General features: G+C 42.7%; 2 protein-coding genes across 4 annotated transcripts in view; both read left to right on the plus strand.

Annotated features, from left to right (window-relative positions):
* Window positions 1-1,804: 1,804 nt before the first annotated feature.
* kpna2 (karyopherin alpha 2 (RAG cohort 1, importin alpha 1)) lies at window positions 1,805-7,855 on the plus strand. Of its 2 annotated transcripts, none has more exons than XM_033644489.2 (11): window positions 1,805-1,898; window positions 2,131-2,243; window positions 2,343-2,483; window positions 4,667-4,755; window positions 4,861-5,129; window positions 5,215-5,309; window positions 5,662-5,925; window positions 6,100-6,333; window positions 7,093-7,275; window positions 7,379-7,528; window positions 7,619-7,855. In XM_033644489.2, exons 2-11 carry the CDS (start codon window positions 2,187-2,189, stop codon window positions 7,706-7,708), a joined length of 1,572 nt encoding a protein of 523 aa, XP_033500380.1. In that variant the 5' UTR covers window positions 1,805-1,898; window positions 2,131-2,186; the 3' UTR covers window positions 7,709-7,855. The 2 variants fall into 2 exon arrangements, with proteins under 2 accessions (XP_033500380.1, XP_033500378.1); XM_033644487.2 differs by having other exon boundaries at window positions 1,808-1,898; window positions 4,664-4,755.
* A 3,486-nt stretch (window positions 7,856-11,341) lies between these two features.
* Window positions 11,342-26,880, plus strand: part of smurf2 (SMAD specific E3 ubiquitin protein ligase 2) — an 80,443-nt gene continuing 64,904 nt past the window's right edge. The window contains exon 1 of one of the 2 annotated variants that reach the window (XM_033644485.2): window positions 11,342-11,744. In XM_033644485.2, the coding sequence (XP_033500376.2) occupies window positions 11,693-11,744 (52 nt within the window). In that variant the 5' untranslated portion in view covers window positions 11,342-11,692. The remainder of the gene's footprint in view (window positions 11,745-26,880) is intronic. The other variant, XM_033644486.2, reaches the window with a different exon arrangement.

The raw sequence follows: 26,880 nt of genomic DNA on the forward strand, positions 1-26,880 counted from the left end.
CTCTTCTTAATGGGTTCAGTTGACTATTTAATCTGCAATTTCCTATGACCTGTATCCCAAACACACACCATGTGAAACTGTACATGGGCAACTGTGCACTCAATGGGTATGGACTAGTTATCATTTATTTTGGTAAGGAAATTTTACTTCTGGAACACTGGTCAGAAAAGTCCTACAGGATTTACATCGTTTCCAATAGAATCCCGTAGGATTCCCATACATTTCTAAAAATCCTAAAAGAATTCTGTAGAGAACATTTTGGCTCTTTTTCTTTCTCACTTGGTTCCATGGAAATCCTTTAGGCTCTCTATTTTTTTCCATTTTAATGACACTACAAAGATCAAGTGCAAACACAATGCAATACTGTACAAAATTACATCACAAAGACAGTTTGCCAGAGATTACAGACTCAACGACATCAAAAATGTATACTTGCTTAGATAATCATGACATCACCGCTCTACGCCAGCTTGAGAAGGTTTCTGCTTAAAGGGTCCAGAGTCCTGTTCCCAGTGCTGGCTTATCTTTGCCATTCACAACAGTTCTTAAACTAAATGCATATGCCTCTTGTTCATGTATTCTTTGATGAGTGTCCGTGGCCGCTGTAGGGCTGAGGCTGCACGCTCCATCATTAGTAGTCACGTGAAATCATCAATTCAGCCAGTTATTTAAACAAAAACAACTAAGTTTCTGAACTTTGCGGTTCATAAGAATGATCCTTTTTATAGAAAGGAATGCCTGTGTTAACAGATGATGTATCACTCAAGATTTTACATTAGGGTTCCTATAATATTTTAAAATTCCATATGATTTTGTGTCTCTTTATAAGAAAAAAAAGTTCTTTACTAAAAGGATTTTTTTTTTCAATTGGTTTAAATAAATTCTTTTAGGATTCCTATAATTCTTTTTTACTTTATTAGACTCTGTACCCCTTTTCTAAGAAAAATGTCTGGTTATTGTAGGACTTTCACAGCTCCACTGAAAACCTTTTTTTTCCAAGTGGTTCCAATAAATGTCTTTAAGATTCCTAGAATGATTTAAATTCTAAAGAGTTTGTATCCCTTTATAGGGAAAAAAAAGTTTGGTTCTTGTAGGATTTTCAGTCCTATTGGAAATCTGGAATGCTGGATCTTATATGTTTTTAACATCTTCAAATACTTTTATCCATTATTACAAGAATTGCCAGTCTCTTGTTGATCATGTAAATATATGGACACCACTTCACTACAATGGCTTATTGAAAATGCCTTTGAAACGTTTTATTCATAAAATGAATAACGTTCTTGAAGAAATTACCTTCTTATTTGACATACAAACAAACCGAGTATTTAAGTATTTATTTTCAAACTTTATCACATCTAAAATCCTGTAATAATTTTATCTAAAACTATTAGTTTATGCAAGTTATTCAGTTTCATACATGGTAAAGCAAACTTCTCGTGTGTTTTATATTAATTTTATTTATGTACTTATTACTGTCATAGAAGTAATGTAAGATTGTTCCATATTCCATGAAGACTTGCGTCATAACTATAAGATTTTTTAAATAAAATAAACAATAAAAGCACATTTTAAAAGTACCCTGACACGTGGACCTAAAAGCACCGATCCCAGATCAGTGCTTTCCTCCCAAACTTCCACTAAAAATAAAGAAAAGACGAAAGAAAACCGACCCAGAGTCAGAGTTAACAGGATGTGATTCACGCGAATGGAGATCTCGCGATGATACCGTGTGGTGACGAATTTCCGCGTGTTCGCTGTGATTTTTTTCAAACTGTCCAATCAGCGGACGCGGCTGGATGCTTTCACTTAAACGGACCAATCAGGAGGCTTTGTTGTAGGAATTTAAAGGTCTGTGCGGCACTTTGAGAGCAGTACAATCTTTGCGCGGAGACGAGGTAAGAACGTTTGACCTGCTCGTTAAGTTTAATATAAAGGGAGTTAATTTTATCTTTGAGATTTAACCGTTTTGTGTGTAGCGCTTATCGTTTATCAAACTTAAGATAGCTGTCAGTGGAGTTAACGTCAAACGGGCGCTCTGCTTAGCTTAACATGGCTGTCACTCTGCTCCAGGGGCACGAGGCAGCACGACGTCATTTATAACTGACTAATTTAACTTTTACTTCACAGGATAAACACAACAAATCTTAATTTCATCTGCTGCTGAGCCTCCCTGTCTGCTGAAAATGTCTGAGAACAGCGACCGTCTGAGCAGCTTCAAGAACAAAGGCAGAGATGCCAATGTGAGTTAACTCGAGTAAGATAACTTCAGCATCATATCTTAATAATTTAATCCGCGAGTTTCAGTTTAAATTTTGTGGCTTAATTTCCATTAAACGCAGGAGCTTCGCCGCAGGAGGGTGGAGGTGAACGTCGAGCTCCGCAAGGCGAAGAAAGATGATCAGATGTTCAAGAGAAGGAATGTGGCAGCATTTCCTGACGAGGCCACTTCCCCTCTTCAGGAGAGGACCCAAAACTGTCAGGTAAAACATTTAAAGCCATTATTTAAACTGAGGAAATGTTCAGTCTTATTTTACAAGAATTAAATGCGTTTTATATCCTGTTAATGTGCAAGAAAACGCCACTTTAATCCCCTAACAGGGTGTGTACATGTCCTTTAAAAAGCCTTAAATCCAATGTTTCAACAATAGTCTGAAATTTAAATTTGTGACGTCTTAACTACTACAAACATCTTATCTATTTTCATTTATCCATCTTTTTTTATAAGTTTTTATTCATTTGAAAGGCTTGGTAAATGGCATACATATATTTTCTGTGCATACAAGGATATAAGGCACATATATTTTACAATATGGAGGTGGACTCCAGTACATAAAGAAAAATTAACAACTAAAACTAGAAGGAAACTAACCAACAATAACATGTCACATGTCCTCATACATCACTCTACAGGGTCACACAATCACAGAGCAAGTTCGAAATTATGTAGGTTGAAAATACTCTCAATATAGGGTACGCTTAACTCTTTGATGTGGACCATTTTTAGGTTGCGAAAATATGTTTTGTTGCTGACCCTTCGATAGCAGTAGATTGCTAAGCTTTCCGGTCGGCTTCAAACGGACTGACATTTACTGTATGTAACATACTGTCAATTAATAAGTACCCCCTACAACCCCACTTCAAAACATGAGAGCTATCCTTTACTGATCGCATAGAAAATATAATATTGAATATAAAATGTTAAGCTTAGACAAGTTCAATACGGTATTTCCAAGTTAGTTTTTCATCTACTATGACCCCTGGAATTTTAATGCAAGTAACCTCAGTTAAATCGATGTTGTCTATGAAAATTTTGGCATAATCTTTAGTTATATATTTTTATTTTTTGTCACAAAATATCCTGAAGTGTTGATTTATCCGTGTTGACACTCGAATGAGTGTGCTAAAATTTTCATGTGAAGATACCAGACATGTATCATCAACAAATTAAAAAGGCAGTACATGTTTGCCGCCCTTAGGTAGGTCATTTATGTAAATCAAGAACAACAGAGGACCAAAAATGGAGCCCTGGGTTACTCCACAAAGTAGCTTAACTCTGTTTGATTCATACCTATTAATAGAGACATACTGTTCTAACTGTTGAATAATCAAGCAGCCATTTTAAAGCAGCATCATGAAAGCCATATTTCTATAATTTTGCAATAAGGATGTGATCAAAAGTGTCAAAAGCCTTTGACAAGTCTAAGAATATGCCAAATGTTGTTGACCAAACTTCCAACTCAAATTTACATTTAAAAAAAAAAAAAATACTCACATACCTCCTGCAAAGTGCCACTAGGTGTACCCATACCCCCATTTGACAAACCTCACCTTTCCTGAAGACAAAGGAGTAGAAGCACTGCTGGGTCTTAGTTAGTGGTCACATACTGGTGCTCTTTGGGTACCTCAGGTGTACTGTGTTTACTCCACCTTGTGAAGGTCTCATTGCATCAGTAAAATATACTCTCAGTCAAAAAATATAAAATGCATGTGTGCTGTCAGCAGACAGTAACCCTGATGACAACCTGTGAGTCGCAACACGTTGGTGTTTATAATCCATGTTGACATGTATTATAAAGGCATTTTAGTTTTTGCACAAACCCTACAGTGTGTCTGGGATTGATTTTCAAGGAGATTTGCATTTTATATTTTGAGTGAGAGTAAACTTTACTCATGCAATGTGCCTATCACAAGATGTAATAAACATAATCGCCTTTCCTTTCCTTTCTTTTCCTAATTGCAAATCTGACATTGCATCTTTCAGCCTACTTGAGTGGTCTGGTGTCTTTTTTTTTTTTTGTTGTTGTTGTTTCCAGTTTAATAAAATCAGCCTTGGCACCAACAATGTCACAAAGCGTATCACATTATATCGGTTATTCGACATCTCAATCCTAACTGCTCTCCCTCTGAACGCTGCCTGAACTGGGTCTGGTTTCTGTAAAGCATCAGATCTGACAAAGTTTGGAATATTTTAGTCCAATATTTAACAATTCTCGGTCAGTTCCAAAACGTGTGTGCCAGTACAGCCAGTGCCCGTCCACATCGATCACAAGATGGATTAACTGTAGGAAACATCATGGAGAGTCTGTTATTAGGATTGGAAGTGCACTTGGGCTTTTCTCCACTGATCTAATACCATGTCTCGTTTCTTTGTGACCATCAGCAGGCCTCCAGACAGTGGACGGTTGAAGAGATTCTCACAGGAGTCAACAGCGGTAATGTCGAGTCCCAGCTCCAAGCTACACAGGCGGCACGGTAATAACAATTCATTAATGCTCTGTATATTAAATTTTACTGCACAATCAAAATGACTTACCGTTGCCACTATGTCTCACTGTAACTGTATTGTGCTGAACGCAGGAAGCTCCTGTCTCGTGACAAGAATCCTCCCATCAACCAGATGATCAGCGCTGGTCTGATCCCCAAGTTTGTCGCCTTCCTGGGGATGGTCGACTCCCCTCCAATCCAGTTTGAGGCTTCCTGGGCTCTGACCAACATCGCCTCTGGGACGTCTGATCAGACAGCTGCAGTTGTTGACGGCGGGGCCATTCCTGCCTTCATTAACCTGGTTACATCCCCCCACCAGCACATCAGCGAGCAGGCTGTCTGGGCCCTCGGAAACATCGCTGGTAATTTATTTATTTATTTTTTCTTAATGTGGTCTTATTTGGTCAGAAACAGAGGACATTTTTAAAATTTATTTTTGCTCTGTAGGTGACGGATCATCTCTGAGAGACCGGGTCATCAAGCATGGAGCTGTGACTAATCTGCTCACCCTGCTGGCAGTCCCTGACCTGTCTGTATTTAATGTAAGTATATGTATATATTTTTTTAATCATGTTATATCGGAAAGCAATTTTCCCCAGGGTTCCTGCAAATCCCTTAAGTCTTAAAAGGCACTGATTTCATGAATCTAACATAAGGTCTTAATGGTGATTAAATTTGTTCAAAAATCTCAACAACCAAACTGGCAGTGCTGTGCAGATTTCACGGTCAGCGCTTCGTCACACTGCTGGTGTTTGTACAGTTAATATGCTTGTCTTCAGCTTATGAATCCTGTTCTTGAAATGGTCATTTATTCTCCTTACTGCCCACCAGAGGGCGCTCTAACTCAACCAAAAGCTGCTTCATATCAAACTCATGTCTTTCATTTCTTTGCAGGAGGGCTACCTGAGAAATGTCACGTGGACGCTGTCTAACCTCTGCCGCAACAAAAACCCCTCCCCTCCTATGGCCGCGGTCCAGCAGATTTTACCCGCCCTGATTCGTCTGCTTCACGTTCATGACAAGGAGGTGTTGGCTGATGCATGTTGGGCTGTGTCATACCTGACAGATGGCTCTAATGACCGCATCGAGGTGATAGTGCAGACCGGCCTAATACCTCGCCTGGTGAATCTGCTCGGCTTTGAGGAGCTGTCTGTGGTCGTACGTATCAAACCTCACTTTTTTCCCTTCTGTCAGTGCCTCCAGTTTGTACATCAGCAGCCTGATGAGTTCTTGTAGCATCTGTGCACAGCTGTGGTCCATTGTGTCAGCACCTTGAGGCACCTCCTCAGGTTCTCACAGGTTGTACAATGACCTCTGTCACCCTTCCCTCAGACCCCCGCGCTGCGTGCCATCGGCAACATCGTGACAGGCACAGATGAGCAGACTCAGGCTGTACTGGATGGCGGTGCCCTGGCCATGTTCCCCCAGCTGCTGCGCCACAAAAAGGCCAACATTCAGAAGGAGGCAGCCTGGACTCTGTCCAACATCACAGCAGGGAAGGATACGCAGATCCAGGAGGTCATCAACACAGGCCTCGTTCCATACCTCATCGATATGCTTGTGCGGGTATGTGTTGGTTGACTTGTTTCATTCACTGGGGGGGTGGGGCTATATCTAATTTAAACTTTACCAGCACAATGCTCTGAAAGGCAGATGCCTACATTAGTGCAGGGTGTCTGCAGGTCCTTAAAATGTCTTTATATTTGGTCTATTAACGCAGTGGTTTGCAAATTTCCCACCTACAATCAAGCGATCCATCACCCCACTCACAACTTTCTCCTTTCTAAATGTTATCATCCCTCACACTGGCTGCCAATCAGGGCTTCTGATGTGACAGAAGCCAAAAGTGGCGTGGATCAAAAAATATTCGACAAGTTCTACAATCAGGCTCCACCTCACCATCTGCATCGCCAGTTTCCAGACTCCAAAATGTTCATAAGCAGGAGTCAAAGTTTCTCCCATCAAGTCTGTTTTCATAGATCGCAACTTTTGCATTGGAAGTGGTGTACGCCTCTTTCAGGCCTAATTTGTGTGTACACAGTGTTTATTAATGACACCTCTGGTCTGTTTGTTTTGGAGAGGAAGAGCTCTCTGTGGATAATTCAGCTCCTGGTAAAAACCTCCTGAACAAAGAATACTGAAGGAATTCTAACTGGGAGAAGTTTCAGCAGGTTGCAATCTTCACCGCGATGCCACTAATCCCCCTAAATCTGACCCACTGCTCCGTTTTTAAAGCATTAAATTTAGTTGTTTGATACCTGCAGACCTTTCTCTAACTTTCCAGGTCATGTCTATGTGGCTTATCTTTTCTTCTTTCCTCTGCAGGGTGATTACAAAACTCAGAAGGAGGCTGTTTGGGCTGTTACCAACTTCACCAGTGGGGGCACTGTTCAGCAGGTGGTTTACCTGGTTCAAGCCAATGTGCTGGAGCCTCTTCTGGATCTCCTCTCCTCTAAGGACAGCAAAACTGTCCTCGTCATCCTGGACGCCATCACCAACATCTTCATGGTGCGTGCATGAACAAATAAAGATGTGTGCTATCTGTTTTGCCATTCTGAACGGTCCAGTTATTATTAGATGTGACAAGATGGATGATGTGTTTTCCTACCAGGCCGGGGATAAAATCGGGGAGTCAGACAAGCTGAGTCTAATGGTTGAAGAATGCGGCGGACTGGACAAGATCGAGGCTCTGCAGTCTCATGAGAACGAGATGATCTACAAAGCATCCCTCAACCTGATTGAGAAATACTTCTCTGACGAGGTCAGTGTCTCATGATATCTGAATTGATTTTAACATAATGTTTTGTGCCCATGAATGATGTCAATGTTTTTATGTTTCTGATCTGTACAGGAGGAGGTGGTGCAGTGTGTGGCCCCCGAGGCGACCACCAACAGTTACGCCTTCCAAGTCGGAGAAGGCCAGAGCACTTTCAATTTCTAAATGACTAATACCTCATCTGTACTGTACCCTCACTGCTACTGTCTGTCCTTTGTTCATGTGATCGTAGAGTCCTGTGGTTTTTGTATGTATTGTACATACTGTTTTAATATGACAAAACATGGTTGTAAATAAAGTTGTCAGATCATGTGTGGTGGTTTGATGTTTAGGGTTATATCAGTCTGTGTGTTTGCATAATTGTTATAAATGGTAGAAGTGTCACTGTGGTTACTGAAACATATCTAGGAATTCACCTTGTGTCACAAAAGGTAAGTCTCAAGAATAAATCATCTCAAAATTATGAGAAATCTTGAAAAATGTCTCAAAATATTGAGACCTTTAAAATAATGACTTTATTAAAATAAAACTTTACAAAGAAAATGACTTGATATCTAAAGATGATAATGAGAAACTTCATCAAAATATTTCAAAAATAATGAGACATTCTCAAAGTATCTCAAATGTGATAAAGAAAACTGACTTTTCTCAAAATGAATAAATATCCCAAAATATTGAAGTATGGGAAATAATGACTTTTCTCAGTCTGCTTCTCAAATTATGAAACTTAATGAGTTGGTATTGCTTCTCATTATTTTGAGATATTAAATTATTTTTGATAGACCAATTATTTTGTTTTCTTTAGATGCTAACTCAGTCTTTTTAGTGAGTTTCTAATTAAATGACTTACAGGATTTTTTTTCCTTCACACTGGCAGAAACAGGTTTCCAAAGTAATGTGCTGCTCTCAGCGAAGAGCCTGGCACGTAACCCTTACCTTAAGTAAAAGCACTGTTATGACTATAAAACATACTGTTCCAAATAAAAGTCCTGCATTAAAAATGTTTCTTAAGCAAAGGATAAAGCATTAAAGATAAAAGTACTGAATGCAAGTTGGAAGTTGGAACCATGAAATGTTTTTGCAAGAAAAATATGTGCTAGTTTTTAAATGTTTTGCATTATTTTTTTAATTTATTTTTTGTCAATTGATCAATTGATCAGCTGTGCTCATGAATGGATTACTGCACAGGTTCTGGCCCACTTAACACAAGAGTCACAAAGACGATAAAGGGATGCAAAGGAACTGCAAGAAGCCGCCTAATGACTACAAAGAGACACATCAAAAAACATCAACGAAAAAAGAGGCAAACACACCACAAAATCTGTCGCCCATTTTACATAAAGTTTGTGTTATAGGGCTGATACAAAGTCCCTTCTTTAAGCTGCCTTTGCATTTTTACACAGACCCAAATGGCACCATCATTCTGCTCCAGTGATTTTAGACAGTGTGCGGGCATCATGGAGTCAAGAGCCGTTGAACAGGGGTCCATGTCATTGGTTCGACAGCCCATTAGTCCGACTCTCCGCGGTGCTGAACGGCTTGCGGCGGGCGTATGGTGCGCCGCGACCGGCTTGAGGCAGAGCAGGCTCACGGCTTATGTGTTTGTCACTTTCTTTTTCATTTTAACCCACACCATGATCTTTTCCTGACCCTAACCAAGTGGTTTTTGTGCCTAAACCTAACCAGACCTTAACCACAGGGCATCATGATGATTTCGGAACGGACTTTGGAACAATGGGTTTAATATGGTCGGACCAATGGGATGTCCAACCAATGGGCAGTTCCCGTTGAACAGTATGACATGTAACACAACAGCGACAGCCCCCATGTGACATAAAACATACGCGTTGGCAGCACTTTATAAACAATAATAATGACATAACGTGTCAATAACTATCTCTGTTATATGGCAGCTGAGTTCATCCTCTGCTTAGAGGATAAGGAGCCTCACAGTCTCATTGTTTTCCCAATTTGCAGACATTTACGGCAGCTAGTCTTCATCTGTGAGTTAGCTGCTAACTGCTATCAGCTACTTTTTGAATCTCCCACGGAGGTGGGTTGCACACATAGCACATCGTCAAAATGTCACACCTTTGGTGCCCATGATCCCGTCCTGCCGGCTGTCCTGTTTATACATGTTTCAGCGCTGTTACTGTCTCCCGTGGCGGCTGAAAGGCAAGTCAACTCTGTTCCCCCATTTCCACGATTGTACTTTATAGACAGCAGGTATAACAGCCCAATATTCCCGCCTTGAACACGCGGTAGCCCCTTTACACTGTGCTGTATAAGGAATGATCATGAGATGGGGGACTGAGGTGTCGTTCTGAACTGGGAACAGAGGTAGAAACAGTGCCTAAACAATGTATAAATGGAACAGCCAGCCAGAGAGGATCATGGGCGGCATGGGTGTAAGGTTTTGGAGACGTGTTATATATGCAACCCACCACAGGGGGGGATTCAAAAAGTAGCTGACAGTAGCTAACGGCTAATTCAAGGAGGAAGAACAGTGGCGGAATAATGTCGGCAAATAAGGAAAACTGGGGGGCTACTTACCCTCCGAGCAGAGGACGAGAACAGCCGCCATGTAACAGAGATAGTAAATGACTGTTAATGCCACATTGTGCCATTGTTAGGGGCCGTACACATGCCGCATTTTTGCACCCTCGAATTCATTGTCTCCAATGTAGACGTGAGCGGTGTTGTCGCAGCGCACACACGTTCCCGAGCACCCTGAGAAACAGAATTCAACTTTTGGAACGCACTGCATGTTATGTGACGAGGAAAAAACAGTCACAGCCGACAGATACCTTAACCATCTTCCATGAATATCAGTCTGTGATAAATTTGGAAAAGTTGATGATGTTAGTGCAGGGCTACCCAGAGCTTTACATCTGTCCCACAGACGATATAAACAGCTCCTGGAAGACGATCAGCTCTGCACTCAGGTTTTCAGGTAAATAGGCTGTATGATGCTTGTTAAGCAACCTCAGACGCAACCTGCCGCCGCGCTCTTAAAAGCTGGCACAGAGAAGACACAAGAGTAGCACGCAGCACCCGATCTCGTGTTCCCCAGGTGGTTAAAGACCCAGTATGTGTGCCAGCCCTTATTGTTTATAAAGCGCTGCTGACACATGTTAAATGTCATACTAGAGGCTGACGCAGTTTTGTTACATGTCATGCCTCTTCTGATCCCACAATGACGTGACGCTGTCTAAAATTACACACAAGAGCGGAGTGATCCCATGACCGTTTTGTCCTGTGTATAAATGCAACGGTGGCATAACTTAAGGAGTTTGTAGTGCGACCTCTGTGTAAAAGGGGGCTCGCTCCAGAGTAGGAGAGGTGGTGGGGCCCGCTGCATATTGGTGCCCGGGGCCCCTTTGTCCCATGATCCGGCCATGGCTGCACTTTTGTGTGCGGAAAAAATCAGAATTTGTAGAGTAAATAGCAGACTGAGTAAAGTTTAAAATAACTAGTGCAGTGAAGTATTTCCCTCAGAGGTGTGGTGCAGCAGAAGTAGAAAATTGCATGTGATAAAATACTCAATTCCACCTCTGATGGCATCAAAGTAAAAATCAGGACAGCTCAGGACACACTGGGACGTGTGTGTGTGTGTGTGTGTGTGTGTGTGTGTGTGTGTGTGTGTGTGTGTGTGTGAAGTACAGTGAGGTGCCACATGTTGGAGAAATGTTTCACTCCCCCAAAGCGTGCTGTCGTCACCGGTCAGCTCCAACCAGCAGCCCCCTGAAGTGGGCTCCACACCGGAGGGCTCAACAGTTGAACTGTCGACGAGCTGCAGGAGAGGAGGACTCGGTCCGAGGCAGACTGCTGCCGAAGATGTGAAGATAAACACGGCGTTATCTCCACAGCAGCTCCTTCACACGTCTCACCGGGGACGAGTCGTCTCCAGTAGATGCACTTTGCAGCTCTGCTACACCCCACATATTTTAATTTTTTTTCTGTTTTTCTTTTTGATTTTTTCGCATTTGTGAGCGATCGCTATGGCACTTCAGTTCACATCCGGGCCACAATGCCTTGACTCCATTATTGTCTAAAACTGGCGGAGAGGTTGATAAACCTTTATTTTTTATTTCTACACCTGAACGAGACATCTTTCTAACGAGCAGTGAAGGCTGGGACCGAGAGGACATGTCTAACCAAGGAGTCCGGCGGAATGGCCCCGTGAAGCTGCGACTAACAGGTAGCTAGCAACGCTTTTAAATCCCCAACTATATTCCCCACTCACACTAAGCTAGGAGGGCTCCGTGTACTTGCTGGATGGGAACAGTTCCCATGGGCCATGGAGTTGGCTTACCGCCGGTTCCTTCTCCTGTGATTTAAACCATTTTGCTAACCGCTACAATGCATTTTAAATATCTGTTTATTTTTTTTTTGTGTTAGCTAATAGTAGAAAACTGAGCGGGTTGACTCGTAAATAAAGCTGAATTTTGATATTAGTGTTCTTGGAAGTAGTCTGAACCCTGTGATTGTCGCCAACCACCAGCCATAACACGGATCCCGGAGTATCGTAGCTACACACTGTGCTGCTCTGCTGTTGAGAGGGTTGTCGCTTGTGAAACCAACATGTAGCACAGTATCTTTAATGTGTATTTAAATTAAATATATATATATATAATTGTAATATAAGAGTGGCACCTAACTATCACAGTGTCCTGCTGACAGAAAGCAGGCTAGCCGACGTTAGCTTAGCCAGCTAGCTGTGCTGGAGCCTGTAGGCTGGGATGACAGGCAGCTCCACAGGTCACAGGAGAGTGTAGCTAAGCAGTGTCCCACAGACAGACAGGCAGCTGCCTCCTGTGACTGTTACTGTGGTGAAAACTGGTCACCATTAACTTGTATTCCTGCATCCCTCCCACAGCACTCCTGCTCAGCCTCATAGTTTCACAGCATGATTTACTCCTCTCCTCCCTCAGTCCCTCAGCTGCTTGGTTTGTGCCTTTTCAACACAAACAGCCAAGAGGTTTACATGAGAGCTCAGTGTTTTGACTGGGAGAGGAAGCTGACAGCTGCCCCCTTTTTTGATGTACGCCCAGGACCTGACCTGAAATTCCATGGCAGCGGTTTCTACCAGGAAGGGCCAAGTTAAATATTTAAGCTGGTGCTGTGTCTGATAGGGATCAGTGGAAACAACAAGGACAGATGTTAATAAGAGAGATTTAATGAGCTGGAGGTGCGAGATGGCCAAGGACATCAAGCTCAAGAGCTACGGTTTTATAGTCGGCAGAAGTCAGACAGGGTTCAGTGCAGAGTGAGCACAGTTTTGTGCAAAAAAATTGGTACCTGGTGTTCATAAAATAACATTTACACAGAGGTGGGACCGATTGCAAGTCACAAGTTAGTCTTTGCACTCAAGTCCCGGATAGGGCTGCAGGGATATATACTGGTTTTAAGGTATACCATGATAGAAAAGTTGACTTTCTTGTCTATGATGCTGAAAAAAACAAATGTAGTTTGACAGATAATCTCCCCTTTATTTTATTTATTTCCAAAGGGGAGAGTTTGTGCACAAACTTGCATCAACAAAGTGGTTTCTGGTTTGAATTATAGTCATAACACCATGAAACCATAATCTTCTCTGAGATGGTTCTCACACTGTGAATATGTCATACCGTTGCAACACTAGTCCCAGGTCAAGTCCTAAATAGGGTTGCAGTGGTTTAGCGTGGACGTGTGTATCATGGTATAAAAATTGAAGGTTGACATACCGTGTATATTTGCTTATCCACGATATTGTGGGAAAAAAGTCAATAGTAATAATAGTGTAATACTGCCATATATTGAAACTGTGATATTTTCTGAGATGGTTATCATACAGTAGAAATCACATACCGTTGCAACCCTAGCCCCAAGTCAAACAGGCAAGTCCCAAGTTGAGCCTAACGAGCTTGGTGTCACTCCAAAGTCGTCGAAATCCGGCGCTTGAGCAGTGACTTGTGGCGTCAGAAACCAACGAAAAAGGTGTCCTTAAACGTTGACATGATTCACTGCCAGTTGCCATTACAGTTAAGCGGCATCAGGAGGAAACACAGCGGGACATGGACGAATGTTAAGGCCATGAAAGTCCGTCTGGGACAGGAGTGGTGGTGGATGGGTCCAACAAACACCGACTTTCACTCGTGACAGCTATGTTTGCACCCTGTAAGATTCTGAAGCCAAACCCTGTTCTTTCTTCCTACACCTAACCATGTGTGGTTGTCGTTGAAAGAAAAAAAACATCAATTTGCAGTGGTGTACTGACGTAGTGCTTTTAAGTTGAAAGAGTCTGTATGTAAATGTTAAATTTCCTGTGTAAACAGAAGTGTATTTTGAAAGAAGACAATGCATGTAACAAGCTGAAGTTGAGAATGCGTCCCAGAACCAACAACAATCAACACACCTAGGGTACCTTGGACGTTGTACATGGACGTGGAAAGTCTGTGACCAAACGTCGGTATGTGACGAGGTCGGAGTGAGCATGTTTTGGACTAACAAGTCAAGTTTCAAGTCCTAAACTTTGATTTTCGAGCATTAAAAGAGTCATGTTGGGCGGCTCTGGCTCAGAGGTAGAACAGGTTGTTAGATCACCAGCTCCTCCAGTCTGCATGTCAAAGTATCCTTGGGTATGGGTGAATGTGACGTAGTGTTTAAGCGCTTTAAGTGGTCGGAAAACTAGAAAGGCACTATACAAGTGCGATGCAGGTCCATAATTGTGTAATACTGTCATATATTGAAACTGCGGTATTTTCTGAGACAGTTACCGTACAGTGAAAGGCTCATACCGTTGCATCACTAGTCCCAAGTCAAGTTCCAACTCCTAAACTTTAAGTTTTAAGCACTAAAGAAGTCATAATGTCAACAAATGTAGTGCCAATATTAAATTTACAAAAATCATGAATGCCTTTTGAAATTTGCATTCATTCACTTACTGTAGGCCAACTTTAGCTAAGCATTAGCTCGCTAACTATGTTAATATCAGCCTCAACTTACTGTTTTTGTGCAACTGAAGATGCCAAATGAAGTTGGAAGCTGGTGCTTCTTCGTCTATGATTTTCGACTCGCACATTTTGCATACTGCAGTTTGTTCTTTGCATAGTTTTTGCACATGAACAAAACTATCTTTGATATCAGTTTTTCCAACAGGCACTCAGTAACGTAACATTAGTTCTTCATGGTTCTCTCCTGCAACTCGTCTGGATGCTGTTGGGTTGGTTCAGATTAAGTGGATCTGGGGGGACTTGCTGGGGACATCTAGTTTTAATGTTAGTTGATCCGTGGCATATCATTTGAAGGAAGGTATTGAGAGTTTTCAAGTCCAACTGAAGTCTCGAGTCACTGGCGTTAAAGTCCAAGTTGAGCTTCAAGTCTTTTTTGCTTGTCAAGTTGAGTCATGACAGGAGTATGAACAGTATAAGTTTAAATAAAGATGTGTGCATAACTTTGATGTTGAAATCCAGAGTGTCTGCATTTTGAGATGGACCGCAGTGGTCCCCTGGTGGAATGCTGGGAATGTGAGTCCACTGTGACAAATAGCGGGAGCAGGACCTCACAGGCCATCTCTCCTCTTGATGCTGAGTGACACCGTGCACCCCTCCAGACTAAATATGTCTAATCTTTCAGTGGGTTTTTATATTAATCTTAGAAATCACTCCTCAGGCCATATTTCTGTCAGAATGATGTAATGTTGTGCCATGTCATCCTCACGGTCAGTCCCATCCCATAGCTGAGTCTCCACTACACACTGTCATTATGTGTTCCTTTGTTTAGCACCGCACAGCTGTGTATACGAGGCTGATTAGACTGCTGCATAGGGAGTAATCGGCCCAGAGAGTGTCATTGCGACATCGTAGCTGCATGTTGTCATCTGCAGTCGAGTTGATTTTTTGACACATGGCTCTGCAGATGAATTTGTTTCCAGGCAGGTTGTGAATGATGAGTTGCTACAGTCAAACAGGCCTGTAGCTGTTTGTGCTGTAGGCGTCTCTCCTCGCTGACAACCCCCCTGTCCATTTGAACCAGATGTTGCAGATGTTTGCCAGCTATTAAACTGGAAAAATATGGCAAGCAAGCTGCTAAAACTAACACTCGGGGTGAGAATTGCCCCTTGACTACACGGGACAGGTTTCCATTATGCTCTACAGCTGATCACTCCTAAATTATGTGACATACAAACACAGCTAATGGCATAACACGCGTGATCCACCGGCTCATAAATTACATCATTGCAGCATGGCTCATTGCTTCGTCTGATCATTCCTAAATTCTGTCGTGCAGACATAGCTCATGGCATAATTTGCACCGCTTTCCATGCAACCATAAATTTGATGACACGCAGCTGAAGTCACAGAGTTCCCTCTAATATGATTGAGACTTTGCAGAAAAGGGAACGCATCTCTCCGATCTGTCGGTGAGTCACGAGCTGTCTGTCACACACGAGTGAAATCAGACTCCCGAAAATCAGTGCGAGTCACTGGCGTGCTGTCTTTGCCCTTTGAATAGATTTTCTGCCCAGGAAGATGTGCAACAGAATAATAAACCAAGTGACGTTTGATTGATTTTCTGGTCTGATTCAGATTCTTGACGTTTATTGCCCTTTTTGTCTCAGCTCGGAGTTTACATGTGACTTTGTTAAGCATATGGTTTGCTCATCTGAATTCTTTGGCGTGCTGCAGACCAGCAAAGAGAGCTATCTCAGTGGGATTCCCTTGAATTCTCCATTCGCATTCCCACCTCTTCCTCTCTGAGTCACTCCTGTTCTTTCCGACTGTAAGCCTCTTCCCCCTCAGACAAAGTCCAAAGCATATTTCACTCCCACCCTCACTAACCGAGCTTCCTCCGCGCGCTCTGATTCCCTTTCTGTCCGATGCGCTCTCTGTAGGTAGTTGTTTCTTTGCGGTTAATCAGCTGCTGTTGCAAATTAAAAGGATCTGCTGGAGCTGCAGCCGATTCTCCAAACACAGGGGCCGGCACTATTATTTCTTTAATTAGATAGTTGCAAATTGTCCCTTTTCCCTCCCCTTGTAAGATGACTGGCAGTTGAATGGACACAGATGCTGCTCGAGAATGAAACAGACTTATTTTGAGGATGCAACAAAGGCCCCGGGGTTTCACACTGGCCCACTGTTTTGAGTGAAAGGCTTAGGTCTCTCCTTTTTCAGTCCGCGCTTTGTCAGTGCAGCTCGGTCTGACTGTAGTCTACAGATGGGGGTCTTTGGATGCTGGATAATTGAAGAAGAAACCCCCACAGCTGGGCACAGATGGGGCTGTGGAGGCACAGGACCTGATGATGAAGACCATTTTAATGTGGTCTGAGCTGGCTCTCAGTACATTCATGTGGTCTCTTAGTCTGAGCCTTTTTTCACTGAGTGGCTGTATGGAAGTGATTTGGGTTGATCTGGGTGTTCAGACAGGATACATGGTAAATACACAGTGATTAGCTGCATGTGGTGAACTGTTGGCTCTGCCGGCCCATCGTTGACATGCGTTTTGAGCAAACATTTCCACATTTTGCTTCAACAAGACCTGAAAGAAAACAAATACGATGGCAGGGAAAGACCAGAAAAAAGAGACGGGGGTTGAGGAATCAAAGGGGGGAACGTAACGAGCAATTATTGCACATCATTTGTAAACATTTTCCTTCCCCCTGCTGAGAGCCTCCCATAATTTTAAATTGTTCCATCAATTAATTGACTGGCTGGGGCTGGCTTTCCTGTTGGTTCAGCTGCTCTTCAATGAGGACAAAGCCTTCTGCGGTTGCTCTACCCTCAGCCGCCGCCAGCAACGGCCCGGAGGAGACCAGATGTAGCAGGGGGAGACAGAGTGGGCAGCTTCTTAGAGAGGAAGTGCTCCCCAGACCCGAACACTTGTCCAAACGTCACCCCTGACAGGTGGGGAGCAGAACAGTCTAGAAACCCCCTTTTGAGGTTCCCCTGTAAAAATAAAGTGAAAAATTGCTGTTACGCAGCAGGACACGAGGCGTCTTGTGTTGCTTATATCGCTGGCTCCCAGCACTGTCCCATCACTGTATTATAACAGCGTGCCATGGGTTTGATTAATGGGCGGCATGTGTGGTTTGGGGAGATTGGCTCTTCCTGCTGAGTGGAGCATCAACACTTCAGAATGGCTGCTTTGTAACATTAACAACAGATAATATTTTCCTGTATCCACACATCCTGTTTCGTTTGGAGCCTGAAAGAACAGAGAAAATTACCCATCATGCTCTCTGTTTATACTTGACTGTCCTGCAGCAGTGATTCCCAACCAGGGCTACGTGTACCTGTGGTGCTGTTTGTCAGTATAGATTGTTTTGGTGTCGCAGAGTGTTGGAGATATCAGCTGTAGAGATGTCTGCCTTCTCTCCAGTGTAATGGAACTAGATGGCACTCGGCTTGTGGAGCTTTGCAATGACTCTAACTTTGTCATTTCTTATCGTCAGTCCAAGCAAAAAAATCTTTGGTCTTTATTCTGTATCCAAGTAGTTAACTGCAGAGTAGACAATCTACTTCCTGTTTACAACGGCACATTCATGCCCAGGGTACACGAATGGTCATGCTTTATATGCGTTTTCAGGCATTTAAGTATGGACCAAGATTATTTCTGAAACAAGGGATGCATGACATTGGAATTTTTGCCGATACGCAGCAACTCATTTGACCGATAACTAGGGATGGGCATCAATTTTCAATTATCAATGATTGATTGTTAAGGATTTTGATTCATCACAAATAATTTTGCCCAATAGTCGCAGTGTTTCCCCTACAGTGCTACAGGCCTGGCGAGCCGCCGTGCCTGCAAGACCCCCCGCCGGACCTTTGCCAGGCAAAAAAATCCTAAACGGACGGAGGCTCTCATCGCTCTCCAGAGCCTCGGCGGCTTCCCTTGAGGCCTGAAAACTGCCTGTAACCCCTGGCTGGCAACGGTTGTAAATACCCAGGGGTGAACTGCGCATGACCGCCATTCTTCCTCTTTGGCCTGGGGGGGGGGTTGAAGCTCAAAACTTGGGCAGCTGCGCTCTCTTGCAGCGACAGTCTGCACTCTTTTGTTTTTTCTCTGTTGAAATACTCGCTTATCAATTAATCGATAATTGATCGTTAATTTTTTTGATGATCGAATAATGAATCTTGATCGTTAGCCCATCCCTACCAATAACTGATACTGATATCGATTTAACCTCGAGGACATCACATTTTGGGTTTACTTGACCTTATACTTCATCCTACTTAAGTCCATTCTCGGAACCCATCGGCTGTATTCGGCGTCTGACTTCTGGCAGACGGCGATACAGCCTCTGGGGGCAGACCCCCTATTTTTTGGCATTCTGGTTTGATTTGGAGGAGGTGAAATTCTGTTTCCGACTTCCGTTTATAGATAAGTAAATATGCTGAACCACTGCGATGGATTCAGAGTTTGCAGTGACGCCAATTATGTTCCACCTCGTTAGTTCACCGCATGAACCGTTTAACCTGGCAACAACTGCAGCCGGCTCAAACGTGATTGGTCAATATCACGCGGACTACAAACAGCCTACAACCGGAAACCAGGGCTCTTCCGCTCTTCTTCCAGAGGCAAGATCTCCGGGGTTTGCCTAAAGACTCTACATTTACTGAATGTAGAGTCTGTATATAGAGACTCACTTAAGTCAGACCTGTTGTCCTCGTTTGTGGACACTTTTTGTGCCATCTAGTGGCAGTAGGATCGCAATACACTATACCATGTAAAAACAAGATGGCAGCCATCTCTGCTAAGTCAGTCTGCAGCGGACCCCAACACAAAAGCGGACAAGATCCAAAATCTGATCACATTTTATGGTTGAAACTGGTTTATTTATGATTAATGATGTTTGTAGTTTGACATGGTGACAAATTTGACCAATTTTAGCAACAAGCTGAGAGGCCGTTTACACGTGGCCGGCTGTTTTCATAAACGGACATTTCACCGTCTCCGTTTTCAAAAAGATCTTCATTTACACTTACCCGTGTATATATACACAAGAGCATGCCAAACCTGTAGGTGGCAGTGTAACGAGAAGCTCAAGCCTTCCATGTATCCATTGTCACCATAGCAACATAGGTCGAACTTTTGACACAGGCGCAAGTCCCGCCGCATACTGTGACATTGGCTGCCTATAACTCAGTTTATCTCCGTTTATCTCAGTTTACATGCAAACGCGCAACTGGAGTTTTCCAAAAATCTCCACTCTGGCCGGAGTTTTTAGAAAGACTCGTTTTCAAAGGAGAAATCTCCGTTTGCTTGTAAACGAAGGGCACAAACGAAGGAAGATGTCTCCGTTTATCAAAATCACCGTGTACGTGTAAACGGCCTCTTAGACACTGTTAATTAGGAAGTACTTGTTTGAGGACTGTGGGAATTAATTATCGTTGACAGTGTTTAGTTTTTGATACTTTTCGGGTGCTACTGATCCCACATAGCTAGGAGAAATTAAAAATGCATACCAAACAAATGTTCAGGTCTCAGGACGATATCCACTTTTTCCCCCACCTAATTTTAGTGATCATCAAGTCTCTTCTTTAGCATGTATGTAATGTATGTGATAGTCATTCATTGTGCAAAATGTAGTATCAGCCGACAGCGATGACGTGCCAATGTTATCGTGCATCCGTATCTAAAACAATACAAAAGTGCTCATTTTTATGGAGATCTTTTTTGTTTTAAAATGACAATGTACTGTCATTGCAAGTTCATGCAGTGTGCCCTAGCATTTATCCACTGATGCTTACATTTAGCTGCAGACATCTGAACATCTGCAGCATGTTGCCCTGCACATATCAACTGCACTGACTGAGCCACAACTCATCCCCGGCTTATTTAATACTCTCACATGCACTCCTCTCGTGGTATATCACTCTGGGCCTCTCTGCACCTGAACGCGTCCTCTTTTATTTCCATTCTCGTGATTTATGTAGTCAGTATGCTGGAAGCCACGGTTAATTATAGTTAATAAAGAATCTAAATTAGTACGGTGTATTCAGCCAGGATGAGTCATATGACTTTACATCTCAGCTCAGGATCTATACACTGTGCCACTTTGCATGCTTGCACTAGTCGTGTGCCTCCCCGTCAGAGGGAGAGAGCGCAGAGAGTGAGAGTGTGTCTTTGACCTCAGAGAAGTGCTAATCCTCCTGGGTGGTTTGGGAAAGACCTTCTTCAAAGGCCTGTTCTGTTAACCTGGCTGTGGTGGTTTAATGGGTCAAAACTGGATTAGCGGTGAGTGTGAGGGAGGGGAGCTCCAGTGAGAACTAAACACTTTCTTGACCGCAGGCTCCACTCCTATCAGTCCTGCCTGGCTGTTCTCCGTGCTGTCCCTCCCACTGCCCTCGCCCCTTGATTTCTTGCCTATTTCCTTAACTAGTGCTCGCTTTGAAGTTGGGGACTCCACTTGAGGGTATTTTTTTATCAGAGGCGGCTGCATGCATATCCAATGTCAGGCTGGAACCACGTTTGACTTTAGATGCCCTTAGTTTTCTGCGGTCTGTACTGAAAAGGAATATACTTGTTATAAAACATATTTCAGTGTGGCTTGTTTTACCGATGAGCCTTATGGTATTGTTTGCCGCAGTTGCTGCTGCTGTGGAAAAAGTGACTTTTGAGGATAATCAACAGTTCTCTTTTTCCAGGCTTTGTGGGATCACACAATGTGAAGCATATTATGAGATGCAAACATGCATCAGCACACCTTAAATTCCACTGTGACAACTTTGACCATCACTTTAGTTTTTATATGACAGACACTACAACTTTTTTCAGCCTCTGCATTTGAATTATATCAATTCGGGCATTAAAAAGTCATAAAAAGAAAAACCACGATACATAAGTGATTTCTTTTTTCTCACCGCTGCTCCTGTCACATTCCACTTTCGAGCTGAGCCTAAAGCTCCAGCATTCAGCTTCTTTCCCCCTTCATTTGTTTGCAGGGATGTCTGTGATTATTATAGTGTCTCAGCAGCGCGCCCAGGTGAGATCACTCAGCAAGTTTGCAAAAAGTCTCATTAGCTCTGATAAATATCCACACATGCTCCGGTCGTTTCATTTTCCCTGGAAACAGAGGTGGAGGCAGGGTGGTCAGAGCGGTCCAGCCCAGCTGTCTGATGGAGGAGGGTAACCTGAGAATAATTCTTCGACGTGCTGGCTCCGCTCTAAACCTGGATGGACACGGGTTGATACGATTAACTCTGACTAACCTTAAGCAGATGGGGGTCTCTCAAGTCTCCAGTGTTACTGGCTGGAGTGGGGGGGTTGGCACAAAGACGCCGACAGCTGACTGGAGGCGTCTGTCCGTGCCTCGGCCTGACGTTTGAGCCCCTTCAGTCCTCTGAGGAGACAGGATCAGAAGAGAGATGTTTATATTCACACTGGATCACATTTCAAATGGCACCTCTGCTGAAGTTGGACAAATACACCACAGGATTCCTGCGTAGTAAAAAAAAGTCTGACTGCGTATGCACAGAGAAGCAAATGTGATATTTCAAGACTGTTTTTTTTAAATCCCTAACACTCTTGCACCTGAAGAATCCTAAACATGTACAAAGGCTCTTCCTATCAATCGTCAGTGATGTGTAACTGTCTGGTTGATAAGAGTCGCTGCTGGGTTCCCAGGAAACTCATTATGAAACTTCAGCTCCAAAACAGGGAGTGCCAAACGCCTGATGATTCAGCTCTCGGGCAGATGCTACAGAAGCTGTTGGGAATGTTCAGAGTTGTTGCCTAATATTTACACTCACAAAGCTTATTATTATAGGCGCAGTACTTGATGTGCTAATTTACTGCCCAGAGCCCGAGGCTAAAAGAGTGCTCTAGTGATGATGACTTTTGTACGCCAGCCCGGATGTTGCATCCACCTCAGTTCCCACAGCTGAATGAGATGTTTGTTTGGGTTTTGGATAAATTAAAGTATGCTCAGGCTTGTGATGGTCACATGTAGTATTCTCCACACATAAGCACTTTTTACTCAATCTGAAAGCTTGTGTTTACAGTCCATATTTTAACTCACCACGTTTTACCTTGAATTTGTAAAGAAAACGATATTTTTCTGGCATGTTTTCTCAGTGAACGGAGAATCCAGAAAAAAGTCAACAATCTTCATAAATTGAAGTAAATAGGGACCGGGTTTAATACCAGCAAAGCTATATCAAAACATCTGTTTATAAACTCTTACGTAACTCCCGCAGTATAATCCAAGTCTCACTTATCCAGTCGTATTATCAGTTCTTTCCAAACACATTATATTTTGGTAAAACGTTGAATATAAAACACTTCCTGCCTACGAGTAGCGTGCCCTGAGCGTGTCCAGACGAATGCTTGTGTTTGAGCTCTGCTTGAGCAGGATCAGAACACCAACGGCCGACTGTTTGTACTGATAAGATAAAGGGTGCTTTCAGACCTAGAGTCGTTTCCTTTGGTCCGAGTCAGGGACTAATGTTGTTATAAAGGTGTATAATTGCCTAGAGCTGGTTCGTGTTCTCATGACAGCATGTACAAGAGGACCAGATAAAAGAAGGTCTTTGTCTGGTTGTTTTGGTGCGTACCCGAGAGCGATTCCTGTGTTCACACCTGCCCCACGAACTTAGGGGGCAAACAAACTTGAGTTTGATTGGTAAAAGATGTTTTGCAGTTGTTAAACGCAGACAATTATTACTTCAACTCATCAAGAAGTTTCTGAGTTTTTGGATTCTTTGTTGACTGGGGAGGTATGAAGAAAAACAAAGTTTTCTTCACAAATTCAACGTAACATGAGCTGGGTAACTGATATAAAAACAGTCATTTTGTGGATGAAGTATTTCTTTGATATGACATTTGTCAAATTCCACAAGTGTACATTAACTGTATAGTTTAAAATTAACCTCATCAGAAATCTTCACTTATGGCACCGTTTGACAACCTTTGTTCTGAGAGATGATTTCATAGACGTTAAGCTAAATTTAGGTCAAACATGATGATGCATGTCCTGTAGACGTGTGTCATCTACTTTAAAAAGCACATAGTAAAAGCCGTTTATGGTATACACCTGCACACAGCGGCCTTTTTATGGCTTTTGATTAAAAGACCACCATTTTTATCTCAGTGAGACATCAGGGCCAGTACATGTTGACAATTACTGAGGATAACCACGGCAAGTCACGCAGGAAGGAACTGTGGATAAAATATCCTGTATATACCAGGACATTCCATCGAGTTACTCCTCAAGCAGAGCTGACATGATTGGACAATAGAAAGATTAGTAGATAGAAACATAATTGGCAACAGTTTTTCAGAATCCGTTCTTTTCAGGCAAAAATAGTGCAAAAAAAAGACATTCTCTGATTCCCACTTCAAAATTCAACTTTTGGTCCAGTTTGGGAAGACATTTGAAGACCTCACCTGAGGGTCTGCAAAATTGTGATGGGTGCATTTTTTCTCTATTATTCCATGATTCATAGAGTAGATGATTAAAGGGAACATTTTTCTTTATGTTCTGTCATTTATATAATATAATAATAAGTAAAAGTAATCAGTGTGAGCAAAAACCTCAGGCATCAGACTGCTCACAATATTCTGTTTACAACGGGTTTTTTTTCTACTTCTGAGACCAGCTGACGTCAGCTTGTGACTTTTTTTAATTCTCTTTTATGGTCATCTGCTCCAGGCATGCTACTTCAACTGTTAACAGAACATTGCCTACAAAGTTACATGCTAACGTCAGGGAAACATGTACTCTTTTTTTTACAGTAGAAAGTGCTGCTATGCTCCGTTACAGTCATTCTTCCGCTGCAAATACAGTGACGAGACGCCAAAATGCGGAGCAGACTGGATTTTTTCGGTTGCATGGCTTAAAGAGACTGGCACTTAAGTCCCAGAAAAGGGAAACCAGAAGACTGACGGGAAGGACTTTAGATGCCAATGAGCCAGTTAGCACATCAACAACAACCTGATGTTGAAAGAACAAAACATATTTACTGTGAGCTGGTGAACAATAACACCAACAGTAAGAACTGTTTCTCAGTTTCTGAGCTCAATGGCTGAAAAAAATGTCTAAATTTAAAAGTTTGTTTTGGTCTCACTCCCTCTCGATTTTAGCCATTTGTTTACTTTCCTCACTTTCATTTCTTTTCTCATTCACTGAGCTGAACTGCCAGTCGATGATTTTAATTTACTGGCAGGCTCCTTCGTCTCTAACGTCATTTCAACATGCTGAATCAGCTGGAAAGAAAAAAAAAACTGGCAAACGAGGGCCAGTGAGTGGTGTGACACTGATGCTCACTGACAGCCTGTCTCGTCTTAGACTGAGGGTGAATACAGGTGTTCCAGCACAGACAATATGAGGAAAATAAGTGTTTTTCTGACCTTTAAAGCGTTTAAATATGTTCTAGTAGGAACCTTAAATAAAAGAATGAACCTGAAAATTAGCTTAACAGGTCCTCTTTAATCAACCAGATAATCGTCAGATTATAATAATGAAAATAACTGTAGCTGCAGCCCTATTCTGGAGACATCGTAGTAGATGGCTGCGCAGTGCTTTCATCTACGATTACGACACGATTACTGTCCTGATTCTTAAAAGGCTCAAGGTCTTCTCAGTCCAACACATTCATTGGCAAGGTGCACGGCATAAAAGGAAAAATATGACTGGGTGGTAATGATGTAACACAGCTCCCAGATGAAGTTGTGAAATCATTCTTAGAAACTAAAAACTCCCCAGGATCGGGAGGGGAAAAACAAAGTGGAGAAGCAAAGCGGCATTTCTGGCATTTAGCACAGCCGTGTGGTGGTCCCTAACTTCTGTTAAACAGGTTGGTACTATCCAACCTCTCCACTGCGGCTCGGTCCAGGCCTCTCTTCTCTACTCTCCTCCATTACATCAGAGGCAGCAAAGGAGCCAAGAAGCTAGGAGAGCCGAGCAGCCACTGAAAACAACTCGGGTCCCGGCCAACAGTAGTGCAAGCTTGCAGAAGCCTGAGCTGCGCAGCGCTCTGATTTGCTCACTGTTTTGACTTCTCACTTAGCTGCAGCGGTGAAGGTACTGTGGAAGACTTTACTCGCCTGGATGACTCTCTGTTAGGAACGTTGTATCACACAGAGTGGAAAGAGAGGGTGATGTACTATGCAGGGGTAACAGGAATGCCACTAAAAATTGCCATTGTGGCATGGTTTCCCACTATTTGGAGCCCAAAATAGTCGGGGTGGACTCCTCTATTATGCAATTACAGTGGACTGTATCATGGAGGGAAAAGGTGACGTGAGATGGATGAAATGTTCTCACACTAAGAATGTTGCCAGCCTCTTTCCCTTCACGTGTGAATGTGTGTGGTGAGTTTCCCCATGTAGTCAGACAGGTTTTTGCAGAGGAAGATAAGCTTGTCATTTTACCTCGGTTGGTGGATTTGTTACGAGTGTGCATCTTTGTGTGTGTGTGTAGCTTCTCTTTGTTTAAAGACTGGTTTGGTTAGAAAGCATTCAACAGTGTTTCCCACAGGCTGTGCGCTCACTGTGGTGGTAATGTTTCATGTGATTCGACTAGTTCCAGGCTTGAAAGTATGTTATGTTTCGGACTAAGCATGTCACAATACCAGAAATGTCGTAGTTGATACCAGTACCAGTGAAATTCCACTATTCTTGATAACCAGTTTGACACCCAGACAAAAACAAAACAATAAATCTCATGCATTTAAACATATGCTCCTTTATTGAAATATTTAAATTCAATTTAATGGACAAAATCATTATTACTGACTGATCCACCAACACTTTTCCTAGCCACCCAAAAAACGCCAGACACTCTCCTAAAAACCCTTCAATGTTTTTTCAGTTGAGACGTTTTGGTTGCGTCTGGTTGCTATAATCAGGAATATCCACGGGAGTAAAAATGCAGGCACAAGGTCGAGTGCTTGCTCTGGATACAGGGATGGAGTTCATGAGAGTTGGTGGGCAAGGAAACATTAATATATAGCCTACAGTATTTTTATACATATATAAGCTGTGTCTCAGTTCAGGGGCTGCAACCTTCAAAGGCCGCATTAGACGACCAGTTGCATCACAGCAGCGTATCCAAGGCTGTCCCATTTCAAATGCAACTGAGGAAGGAGGCCTGCTGTAGCTGAATTTGTAGGATGCAAAGGATAAATCCTTCGTGGCCCAACCTATCCCAAGATTCATTGCGTGCTGATCATGATTGTTTTTTCCTAAGGATTAGGGCTGTCAACGAATATTCTAAATTCGAATTTAAATTCGAATTTGAAAAAAAAATGGACCTTCAAATGTGAAAATTGATATTCGATTGTGGAGGGAAAAAAACCACCACCGCAGCTGTCATCTTTGCGAGTGGGCGTTGGCCTGGGCCTGGGCCGCTG

This window comes from Epinephelus lanceolatus, chromosome 18 (assembly GCF_041903045.1).
Source record: "Epinephelus lanceolatus isolate andai-2023 chromosome 18, ASM4190304v1, whole genome shotgun sequence".
Classification (NCBI taxonomy): domain Eukaryota; kingdom Metazoa; phylum Chordata; class Actinopteri; order Perciformes; family Serranidae; genus Epinephelus; species Epinephelus lanceolatus.

What these genes read in the sequence shown, in the direction of transcription:
- kpna2 (XM_033644487.2), top strand. Translation starts at nt 2,187, where the DNA reads ATGTCTGAGAACAGCGACCGTCTGAGCAGCTTCAAGAACAAAGGCAGA. An exon ending in GGCCCTCGGAAACATCGCTG is followed by an intron (nt 5,130 to 5,214) that starts GTAATTTATTTA and finishes TTTGCTCTGTAG; the next exon opens with GTGACGGATCATCTCTGAGA. An exon ending in TTGAGGAGCTGTCTGTGGTC is followed by an intron (nt 5,926 to 6,099) that starts GTACGTATCAAA and finishes CCCTTCCCTCAG; the next exon opens with ACCCCCGCGCTGCGTGCCAT.